A 12746-nucleotide genomic window follows, 5' to 3' on the forward strand; every position below is an offset into this window, starting at 1 on the left:
CTATACAGAAACAAGGTAGACATCGAAAGGAAATACAACTCAACACCAATAATAACAATCGGGGATCTCCCAGGATACCATCATGTAGTCCCATCTATATATTTTTGGTGGATATCCCGGGTTCCCGTCCCGTAGTCCAACTCATAGTGCGGGGGAATCTACTGGAATCCCGTTCCGTAGTCCCAAATGTTAATACTCAGTACTAGGGGAAATCTATCGGGTGCATTCTCGTAGTTCCATAAAAATGTGTAGGGGGATCTACCGGGAATCTAACCCATAGTCCCAAAGTAAACAGACAAAGGGGAGCTACCGGAATCCCACATCTGTAGTCCTAAAATAAATACACAGCAGCAGTAGGAAGATATACAGAAATGGCAAAATTTCATATTAAGGCAATAAGTGATTCTAGCCTAGCATACTACACAGAATTCAAGTAAGGCAGGTTGAATCAAATAAATCAATTAAGTCACTTAGACATGCTTTCCAAAGCTAACAACAAGCTTAATAGTGCAAGTAATAGAAATAGGAAAGGAAACATACTAGTAAATACTTAAAGAAAACCGGATTTCCAATAATTAGCACAAGTACGCATTCGTCACCTCACGTACAAGGTATTTCAATTACCAAACATACCAATCCTAAGGGGAAGGTCCCCCACACAAGGTTAGACAAGCCACTTACCTCGAACCGGATCAAAAATAAATCTGAAACCATGCTCTTGCCACGTGTACTCGACTCCAAATGGCCCCAATCTATTCAATTTAATTTTATAATATAAATAACACTTCAAGTAACTGATTCTACAATTAAAGTCTAAGCTAATACGCGAAATTATAAAAAATAACCAAAATACCCCTCGGGCCCACGTCTCGGAATCGAAAGAAATTTACATTTTCATAAACCTCGTACTCTCATGAGTCTATACATAATAAGAGCACTGAAATTGGAGCCCAAAAGACACATCAAATCCTCATTTAAAGGTCTCTTAAACTCAAGCCCTAATTACCCATTTTTTTCCAAAGTTTTCACCACTAATTAGGTCTTTAATCACATAAAAATGAGTTATGAAGTCGAGGATGTTATCTCCAAGTGATTTTCCTTTGTTTTCCTCAAGAATATCTCTCAAAATCTTCAAACCCTGATGAAAATGGTGAAAGAATAGCTCAAATTCGCGAAGGCAACTATTTATATGTTCTGCTCAGTGTTTTTCGCATCTGCGGTCCTGGAACCGCATCTGTGGTCCCGCATCTGCAGTCCCGCTTCTGCGGAGACTAGGTCGCATCTGCGACCATCACTTAAAGACCCAATTCTCGCATCTGCGGAACAATAACCGCAAGAGCGGTTCCGCTTCTGCGAACTTTTTACCGCATTTGTGGTTCCTGAGAAAATGGCCAAATCCTGCTTCTGCGGTCACCTAGCCGCATCTGCGGCGCTGCATATGTGGTCCCCAAACCGCAGATGCGAAAATACCAGAAGCAGCAAAAAAAAATAAAGCAGCTGCAGTATTTCCTAAATTTCTCGCTAACCATCTGAAATCACACCGAGGCCCCCGGGACCTCAACCAAAGATATCCAAATATTCTAAAACCTTATTTAAAATTGTACCAATCCTCAAAACACTTCAAACAATGCCAAATCTACCAAAACACATCGGATTCAAGCCTAAGTTTCTAAAATCTTCCGAATTCCGCTTTTGATCAAAAACCCAACTAAACCACCTCCGAATGACCTGAAATTTTGCACACACATCTCAAATGACATAACGGAACTACTGCAACTCTAGAAATTCTATTTCGATCCTCAGATCAAAATCTTACTATTGAACCAGAACTTCCAAAATTCAACATTTCGGCATTTCAAGCCTAAATTAGCTACGGACCTCTAAAACATAGTCCGAACACGCTTCTAACCTCGAAATCACCCAACGGATAACGGAACAATCGGATTTCCATTCCAAAGCCGTCTTCACACTGTTCCGACTACAGTCAACTTTCCAACACTTAAGCTCTCATTTAGGGACTAAGTGTCCCAAAACTCTCCGAAACTTAAAGCCGAACATCCCGGCAAATCAAAATAGCAGAAATAAACTCGGGAAAAGAAGTTATTAGGGGATCAGGGCGTTAGTACTTAAGATGACCGGCCTGGTCGTCACATCCTCCTACACTTAAACATTTGTTCGTCCCGAAACGAGCATAGAGACATACCTGAAGTAGTGAAAAGATGAGGGTAACGGCTGCGCATATCCTGCTCGGTCTCCCAGGTCGCCTCCTCGACCGGCTGACCCCGCCATTGAACCTTCACTGATGCAATATTCTTTGACCTCAGCTTTCTAACCTGTCTGTCCAATATTGTCGTTTTCTCCTCAACATATGATAGATCCTTTCCCAACTGGACTGAACTGTAATCCAACACGTGCAATGGGTCGCCGTGATACCTCTGGAGCATCGAAACATGAAATACCGGATGATCTCCAGCCAAGCTGGGAGGTAAGGCAAGCTCATAAGCAACCTTTCCAATACGCCTCATATCTCAAAAGGGTCAACAAATCTCGGACTCAAATTTCCTTTCTTCCCAAACCTCATAACGCCATTCATAGGCGAAACCCGCAGCAGAACCCGCTCTCCAATCATATAGGAAACATCACGAACCTTTCGGTCCGCGTAACTCTTCTGTCTGGACTGGGCTGTACAGAGTCTATCCTTAATCACCTTAACCTTCTCAAAAGCATCCTGAACCAAGCCCGTGCCCAATAATCTGGCCTCATCTGGCTCAAACCAACCCACCGGAGATCTACATCGCCTACCATATAAAGCCTCATACGGTACCATCTGAATGCTAGACTGATAACTGTTGTTGTAAGCAAACACCGCCAATGACAAGAACTACTCCCAAGACCCTCCAAACTCAATCACACGCGCACGGAGCATATCCTCAAGAATCTGAATAGTGCGTTCGGACTGTCCGTCCGTCTTAGGGTAAAATGTTGTACTCAACTCCACCTGAGTACCCAACTCATGCTGAACGTCGCTTTAGAACCATGATGTAAACTGAGTACCCCTATCTGAGATGATGGAAACTTGAATACCATGCAGACGAACAATCTCCCGGATATAAATCTCTGCCAACCGCCCCGAAGAATAAGTAGTACATACGGGAATAAAATGAGCGGACTTGGTCAGCCGATCCACAATCAACCAAATAGCATCAAACTTTCTCAAAGACCGTGGGAGCCCAACTACAAAGTCCATGGTGATCCGCTCCCACTTCTATTCCGTAATCTCTATCTGCTGATGCAACCCACCCGATCTCTGGTGATCATACTTTACCTACTGACAGTTGAGACACCGAGCTACGAATCTAACTATATCTATCTTCATCTATCTCCACCAATAGTGCTAGCTCAAATCCTGGTACATCTTCGCAGCACCCGGATGGATGGAATACCGCGAACTATGGGCCTCTTCTAGAATCAACTCTCGAAGCCCATCAACATTGGGTACACAAATCCGACCCTGCAACCTCAATACCCAATCATTACCAATAGTCACATCTCTGGCATCACCGTGCTGAACCTTGTCCTTGAGGACAAGCAAATGAGGGTCATCATACTGCCACTCCCTTATACGATCAAATAAGGAAGACCGAGAAACCACGCAAGCTAGAACCCGACTGGGCTCCAAAAGATTCAATCTCACAAACTAGCTAGCTAAGGCCTGAATATCAATTGCCATAGGCCTCTCTGATGCTTGTAAATAAGCCAAACTCCCCAAACTCTCTGCTCGGTGACTCAATGCATCGGCCACCACGTTGGCCTCGCCCGAGTGATACAAAATAGTGATATCATAGTCCTTCAGCAACTCTAACCACCTCCTTTGGCACAAATTTAGATCCTTTTGATTGAACAAGTGTTGCAAGCTCTAATGGTCAGTATAAATCTCACAAGGCACACCTTATAAGTAATGGCGCCAAATTTTCAGGGCGTGAACAATGGCAGCTAACTCAAGGTCGTGAATAGGGTAGTTTTTCTCATGTATCTTCAATTGTCTGGACGCGTAGTCAATCATCCTACTGTCCTGCATCAACACCGCTCTGAGGCCAATCCCCGAGGCAACACAATAGACCGTGTAAGACCCCGAATCTGTAGGCAATATCAAAATTGGGGCTGTGGTCAAAGCTATCTTGAGCTTCTGAAAGCTCGCCTCACACTCCTCCGTCCACTGGAGAGGAGCACCCTTCTGGGTCAACCTGGTCATAGGGGCTGCAATCAATGGGAACCCCTCCACAAAACGACGGTAGTAGCCCACCAAACCAAGGAAACTACGGATCTCGGTAGCTGAGGATGGTTTGGGCCAACTATGCACGGCCTCTATCTTTTTCGGATCCACCTGAATACCTTCACTCGATACCATGTGGCCTAAGAATGCCACTGAATCCAACCAAAACTCACATTTTGAGAATTTAGCATATAACTTCTTCTCTCTCAGAGTTTGAAGGACAGTCCTCAGATGCTGCTCATGATCTTCCCGACTCCAGGAATACACCAAAATGTCATCAATAAAGACAATGATGAACGAGTCAAGATATGGCCGGAACACACTGTGCATCAAATGCATAAAGGCTGTTGGGGCATTGGTCAGCCCAAATGACATGACAAGGAACTCGTAATGACCATACCGAGTCTTGAAAGCAGTCTTCGGGATATCTGACTCCCGAATCTTCAACTAATGGTAACCTGAGCACAAATCAATCTTAGAAAACACTTGTGCCCCCTGAAGCTGGTAAAACAGATCATCAATACGAGGCAAAGGATAACGGTTCTTCACTGTCACTTTGTTCAACTGGTGATAATTAATACACATACGCATAGAACCATCCTTTTTCTTCACAAACAAGACAGGAGCACCCCAAGGTGATACACTGGGCCGAATAAAACCCTTATCAAGCAATTCCTGCAATTGATCCTTCAAATCCTTCAACTCAGGAGGAGCCAGACGATAAGGAGGAATAGAAAAGGGCTGAGTGCCTAGCGACAGATCAATGCCAAAATCAATACCTCTATTAGGCGGCATGCCAGGAAGATCAGCTAGAAACACATCGGGAAAGTCCCGTACTACTGGGACTAAGTCAACTGAAGGGGTATCAATACTGATGTCTCTCACATAAGCTAAATACGTGTCACACCCCTTCCCAACCATATGCTGAGCTTTCAGAAAAGAAATAACTCTACTGGGAGTGTAATCTAAAGTACCCCTCCACTCAACACGCAGTACACCTGGCATAGCTAGCATCACGGTTTTGGCGTGACAATCAAGAATAGCGTAATGCGGCGACAACCAGTCCATGCCCAAGATAATGTCAAAATATCACGCCCCAAAACCGAGGGGCGCGACCGGCGCTCGACTGGGTAGCCCCAGCCAAGCGAACCTGGGTGCCTTTCCTATTCCACGTGTTACCCCGCATTTTTATTGTCCATTAATCAAAGGAAATGGTCATTTTATAATTAAAACACCCTTTTTACAAAACATACATAGTCACTTAATAAGGTTTACAACTTACATCGCCCAATATACAAAATACATATTTTCATAAATTCGCAACCCACATTTACTGTCTACAGAGCCTCTAAGTATACAAAAGGATGATACAATACTTGTCGGTAACAAGGCTCCGGCTATACCTCACACTAAAAACCAAAACAAGACTCTGAAATAAAAAGCGACATGAGCCACGCAAGCCCCGGGAGGAAAAAGGCTCACCAATGCTTCTGGCGGAAAGTGAAGGGAGCTACGGTCGGTGGACTGGAGTACCTGCTAAGGATCCACCTACAATCATAACAAGAATGTAGCGCCCCCGGCAAAAGGGACGTCAGTACATTTGAATTGTACTGGTATGTATGAACAAACTTGCCCGGAGTAAACTCAACCATACACAAGTAACAAGTAGTAATGGAATCAATAATCAAATACACATGAAGGAAAGCAATCAAGCCAAACAAGTTACAATCTCTCCATTTCCCCTTCAACATTTTCACATCAATGATTTCACAACTTTCTCATATTTTCATTTTAGTAGTGATTTCGATCACTTTCCATCCTTATTACCTCGGCCACCCTTATCACCACAACCCACACCTTATTACTTCGTGTTGCTGCGCGCAACCCAATCCCACCATACAATCACAATTCACAAACAACACAACAACAACAACAACAATTCACAAAGAACAACAACAACAATTTCTCAAAGAATTTCCACAACCATCATATTCAACAACCGTATACAATTCAAATCACAACGATAACTGCCCACAACGGGTCGCAGATGATATTGCTACTGTTATTTCAATTTCATCAATTACGATTCCCTTCCATCATTTGTTCATCAATTCTTACCACATAACATATTCACAATCACACATTTGGTTTATTGCCAATTGCGTTCACCATTATATCAAGAGACTTAACCACGAACAATCAAATCATACCAATCACAATAATTCCATGTAGATATCACATACCAGATATTCGTACACCAAACAAAGTGACTTTACAAAGGTCAAAGTTAGCCATACGTACCTTGTTTTAGCTTTCCTTAAGTTACTACGACGTTTCAAAAATTCTGGCAATCCCAATCTACTTGAAACATAACAAAATTAACACAAATTAGGAAGGTGTTCATGGTCTCAGCTCATTTGAGCATTTTATCAAACACTAGTTGAGCATCTTTATTTTAAATTCCTTTTACAAGATTTTCTTCTTTCCCCAACCCAATCTTTACTTGTTTATATTTATCAACCTTCCCACAAACATAATTTGTACATGCATGTATACGTAATACTATTACCCCAAGAATCATACCCCAATAACCCACCTCACAATCTCTACAATACCAACACAACCTAGGTTAGGCACCTATGACTTCCAATCCCCATCTCATGAGTTCTAATGTATATATCATACATAATTAATCACCATAGACTAGTTAGAGGTGATAGACATACCTCTTGTAGCAAGAATCTTGAGAATCTCCACTTGTGGTGTTCTTGATATATTCAAGGATTTTAATGGAAATTTATGGATTTTCAAGATCAATCCATGTTAATATAAGTGTTTAGGAGTAGTGATCAACTCAAAATACTCCAAAAACTTACCTTGAAGATGAGAGGAGTTGGAGGTCTTGAGAGAATGGAGGAAAACCCTCAAACTCGTCCAAAAGAAATGAGAGAAAATGAACCCCGAAATTGTGTATTATAGGCTGTTTCGGGCACCACAGGTGGCGCTGGCGCTGCCTGGGGCGCTGATTCCAGTAGCTCAAAATTCTGGGGGCCACGGCTAGCGCCCAGCGCTACCCAGGGCGCTGGCGATGGAAAGGACACAAAAATGGTCATAACTTTCTGTATACACCTCCGAATGACGAACGGTTTGTTTATTTAGAAACTAGACTCAAAGAGCTTTAATTTGATAGGTTATGAATCACATAACTCCCTATAGATCTGGAGATATAATCGTTCAAAATGGGATCTTGTGCGCCCTCATTTGCGGATTTTGTCTAATATGAAACTTTTCTAAATTGGCTTAGACTTAGGCCTCTCCTTAGACCCCAATCCACCTCTAATATGAATTATATGCTTATTAACATATCCAATTGATACCCATTATATCATGAATCCTCATTTGCACACAAAATGAAATAATTAGCCTATCTTGGTACGACGAAATCTCAAATTACTTGGAAAAATTTTCCGGGGCCTTATATTCTCCTCCCCCCCCCCCCTTAGGATCATTCGTCCTAGAATGAGGATCAAGGTTCACTCATTAGTCATCCTTATGTAACTTCTGATTTTTTTTACATTATGAAATATATCATCAGCCCCAAATTTGGCTAACTCCTTAAATTTTCGAAACTTTCGCCAGAGTTTCCTTTGTAACTAGGACTATCCACTTGTTAGAGGGCCCCAGATACATATCCTAACAGTATAAACATGTTCCATAGACATAACATAACTTGTTCAACACCAACCACGGCCGCATAGGCAACATACATAGTCAAAATGGAATAGTTTAACATAGATCAAATAAAAAAACTAAGAGTTTACAGGAACCAAATACATGAAAGCTATTACATATCTATTCAAACAAATGTGGGTACTTCTTTCTCATTTCTTCCTCAGTTTCCCAAGTTGCTTCCTCAACCTGCTGGTTCCGCCATAACACTTTTACAGAGGCAATTTCCTTAGTTCTCAATTTCTGGACTTGCCTATCAAGAATGGCAACTGGAATTTCTTCATAAGATAGTTCTTCATTAACCTCAATAGCTTCAGTTGGCACAATAACGGACGGATCTCCTACTACTTTCTTCAACATAGACACATGGAAGACCGGATGTACCAATGACATCTCGGGTGGCAGTTCGAGCTTGTATGCCACTTGACCGATCCTCTGAATGATTCTGTATGGTCCGACATACCTCGGACTTAATTTCCCTTTCTTCCCAAATCGCATGATTCCCTTCATGGGGGAAACCTTCAAAAATACCCAATCATCTTCTTTGAACTCCAAATCTCTACGATAAATGTCCGAATAAGACTTTTGGCAACTTTCAGCAGTTTTCAACCTCTCCTTAATAATTTTGACTTTCTCCATGGCCTGATGCACGAGGTCCGGCCCTATTAATTCTGCTTCTCCAACCTCGAACCACCCAATGGGAGACCTGCATCTCCTGCCATACAGTTCCTCAAATGGTGCCATCTGGATACTAGCATGGAAGCTGTTGTTGTAACCAAATTCTATGAGTGGCAAATGGTCATCCCAACTACCTTTGAAATCAAGAGTACAAGCTCGCAACATGTCCTCAAGCATTTGGATAGTCCGTTCTGCTTGCCCGTCAGTTTGAGGATGGAAAGCTATGTTGAGATTTACTTGCGTGCCCAAGCCCTGCTGAAATTTCTTCCAAAAATTGGCCGTGAACTGAGCCCCTCGATCTGAAATGATTGAGACTGGAGTTCCATGCAACCTGACTATTTCTTTGATATACAACTGGGCATACTGTTCCGCTGTGTCGGAAGATTTAACTGGCAAGAAGTGCGCTGATTTTGTGAGTCGGTCAATGATCACCCAAATTGAGTCGAACCTGCGCGGAGTGCGCTACAGCCCTACTACAAAATCCATATTGATCATCTCCCATTTCCACATTGGAATTTCTATGCTTTGAGTCAATACACCAGGTCTTTGATGTTCGGCCTTCACTTGCTGACAGTTCGGACATCTAGTCACGAAGTCCGCCACACCCCTCTTCATATCGTTCCACCAATAAATTTCCTTGATATCATGATACATTTTCGTAGAACCTGGGTGCACAGAATACCTAGAATTATGAGCCTCCGCCATTACCCTCTCCCGAAGATTATCCACATCTGGAACACATAGCCTACCTTGACATTGTAATATACCATCCCCGCCACCGAGTGAAAATGTCGAAGTCTTGTTATTCAAAACTGCCTCTTTCATCTGTGCCAATGCTGGATTAATGAACTGCTTTTCCTTGACTTCCGCTACAGGTGACGATTCTGCTCCATTACGCACCATAACCTTCCCCTCGTCTGAGGTCGAAATACAAACCCCCAGACTAGCTAATTGATAATCCTCCCGAGCCAAAGGCCTCTGATCCGCTCCCAAATGAGCCAAATTACCCATGGACTTCCGACTGAGAGCGTCGGCCACCACATTTGCTTTCCCTGGATGGTATAAAATGTCCATATCATAATCCTTGATCAATTCTAACCACCGTCGCTGCCTTAAATTCAGCTCCTTTTGTTTGAACAAACATTGGAGACTCTTGTGGTCTGAGAATACATCCACATGGACCCCATAAAGATAATGCCGCCATATTTTCAAGGCAAATACAACTGCTGCAAGCTCCAAATCATGCGTAGGATAATTCTTCTCGTGATTCTTGAGTTGCCTTAAAGCATAGGCTATAAACTTCCCATGTTGCATCAACACACACGCCAAACGGACCCTGGAGGCATCGCAATAAACCACAAACCCTTTTGTGCCCTCCGGTAAGGTCAATATTGGCGCCGAGGTCAATCTCGACTTTAATTCCTGAAAACTTTTCTCACAAGTGTCAGACCATTGGAACTTAACTGCTTTATGCGTCAACTTAGTCAACGGGGAGGCGAGGGTAGAGAATCCCTCCACAAACCTCCGATAATACCCCGCTAAACCCAAGAAGCTACGGATCTCTGTCGGGGTCATGAGTCTAGGCCAATCTTTCACTGCTGCAATCTTCTAGGGATCCACCTGAATCCCTTCACTGGAAACAACATGACCCAGAAAGGTAACAAACTCAAGCCAAAATTCACATTTTGAAAATTTAGCATACAATTGGTGCTGATGAAGAGTCTGCAGAACTGCCCTGAGGTGATCGGCATGATCCTCCCGGCTCCGCGAATAAACAAGGATGTCATCAATGAAAACAATCACAAAGGAGTCTAGAAACGTCTTGAAGACCCGATTCATAAGATCCATGAAAGCTGCCAGGGTGTTGGTTAGCCCAAAAGACATGACCAAGAATTCAAAGTGACCATAACGAGTTCTGAAAGCAGTCTTAGGAATATCCTGCTCTCTGATCTTCAATTGGTGATACCCGGACCATAGGTCAATTTTGGAGAAAAACCTTGCACCTTGCAGTTGGTCGAACAAATCATCTATCTGAGGCAAAGGATATTTATTCTTGATGGTGACCTTGTTAAGCTGCCGATAATCAATACACATCTGGAGCGACCCATCCTTCATTCTGACAAAAAGAACTAGAGCACCCCACGGCGACACACTTGGCCGTATGAACCCCTTTTCTAATAAATCCTTCAGCTGCTCCTTTAACTCCCTTAACTCTGCTGGCGCCATTCTATATGGTGGAATAGATATTGGATGCGTATCTGGCAATACATCAATCCCGAAATCAATCTCCATATCTGGCGGATCCCTGGAAGCTCGTCCGGAAACACTTCAATAAACTCATTCACGACTGGCACGGACTCGGGGACAGATACTTCTGAAGTGGTGTCCGCCACCCGGACCAAATGGAAAATAGACCCCTTCTTAATCATCTTCGAAGCCTTAAGGTAAGAAACAAACCTACCCTTCGGTACCACACCATTTCCCTTCCACTCAATAACCGGCTCATTAGGGAACTCAAGCCTCATGACTCTCGTTCGGCAGTCAAGTTTAGCAAAGCACGAATAAAGCCAGTCCATTCCCATAATCACATCAAAATCCAATATTCCAAGCTCAGTAAGATCGGTCGTGGTAGCACGACCACATACCGTGACAACATAATTCCTATAAACTCGCGCGGCTATGATAGAATCACCAACCGGAGTCGATACAGAGAACAGCTCATAAAGATATTCGGGTTCTACCCCAAAACTTGAAGCAATGAATGGGGTGACATAAGACAAAGAGGACCCCGGATCAATAAGAGCATAACAATCAATGGCCTGAACAGATAATATACCTGTAGCAACATCTGGGGAAGCCTCTGCACACTAGCGACCACTCAAGGTGTAAAACTGGCTGGGTCCACCACTACCACGAGCTTCACCCCTAACTCCACCACGCCCTACTGGAGCTGGAGGGTACGCGGATGATGTGGCGGCTGAAGAACCGGATGACTGAGCAAATCCCCTACCCATGCCCTGACTGGGCGCATGGTAGTCCCGCTGGATATGACCTCTCGCCCCGCATCTATAACACACTGGGAGATCCAGATAACAAGTCTCTATATGGAATCTCCCACACTTAGGGCATAGAGCCCTCCCCTACTGCTGTGATCTCCCTCCCGGACGACCGGACTGGTGGGGTCTCCTACTATCTGAACCTGGTCTCGAGTGACTACTCTGCTAATAACTGTGCGCAGATGGCAGTGCGCTCGCTGAGGACTGATCATATGACTGGGATGACCCTGATGGTCCCCTTCTCTGAATTGGTCTCCCTGAGTGACCCACTGATCGGGCCCTGCTGTTACTCTCCCTTCCTGCTCGTATTTTCAACTTCCTAGCCTCTGTGGCCTGAGAGAATCCCACAATCTTCCCATAATTTATATCAGAGTGTAAGGCCGCTGTAGCAGCCTCGTTCACCACTAAAGGACTGAGACCCTGAACAAATCACCGAACTCGATCACCCATGGTCGACACTAACTGGGGAGCATACTTGGACAATCTCACAAACTCCATGTGGTACTCCCAAACACTCATACTGCCCTGCTTGAGGACCTCAAACTCAGTGGCATGGGCCGCCACTGTCTCGGCAGGCAAGAAGTGGTCCATGAATGCATCTACAAACTTATCCCATCTAGCCGGAGGTCTTCCCTCCCCACGGGAATCCTCCCACATCTCGAACCACAAATACGCTGCTCCCCTCAACCTGTATGAGGTCAACTCAACCCCTTCCGTATCTGTAGCCTTCATCACTCGAAGGGTCTTATACATTTCATCAATGAAATCTTGCGGATCGGCCCCTAGGTCTATGCCTGTGAACTCTGGAGGGGCCAACCGCAGAAACTGGTTGACTCTGGAGCTGGCAGAATCTCCCTGTCCGCTGGAGGAAGTAGGGGCATCATGAGATCTATGAGCCTGAGCAGCCACTAACTGGGTCAACATATGGATGGCTCCTCTAAGGTCCCCATCAGAAACCCCGGGACCGAACGCTGGCACTGCATCAGGATCAGGAGTATCAGCGGGAGGGA

The 12746-nt window shown here is 44.1% G+C and overlaps 1 protein-coding gene across 1 annotated transcript; it reads right to left on the reverse strand.

The window, feature by feature from the left end:
- Positions 1-9142: 9142 nt before the first annotated feature.
- Positions 9143-10972, reverse strand: LOC138868947 (uncharacterized). The gene is made up of 2 exons (XM_070146527.1): positions 10585-10972; positions 9143-9732 (listed from the first exon to the last, which is right to left on the reverse strand). The coding sequence occupies exons 1-2, from the start codon at positions 10970-10972 to the stop codon at positions 9143-9145; spliced, it is 978 nt and encodes a 325-aa protein (XP_070002628.1).
- Between the last annotated feature and the right edge of the window lie 1774 nt (positions 10973-12746).

The sequence above is a fragment of the Nicotiana sylvestris genome, chromosome 5 (genome assembly GCF_000393655.2).
Source record: "Nicotiana sylvestris chromosome 5, ASM39365v2, whole genome shotgun sequence".
Taxonomy (NCBI): Eukaryota; Viridiplantae; Streptophyta; class Magnoliopsida; order Solanales; family Solanaceae; genus Nicotiana; species Nicotiana sylvestris.

Bases quoted from the DNA above. Each gene is read 5' to 3' on its own strand.
- LOC138868947 (XM_070146527.1), bottom strand. From the start codon at position 10,972: ATGGAGATTGATTTCGGGATTGATGTATTGCCAGATACGCATCCAATA. The intron at 9,733-10,584 runs GTCACTTTGAAT...TATACCATCCAG, and splicing joins TGCTTTCAGAACTCGTTATG to GGAAAGCAAATGTGGTGGCC.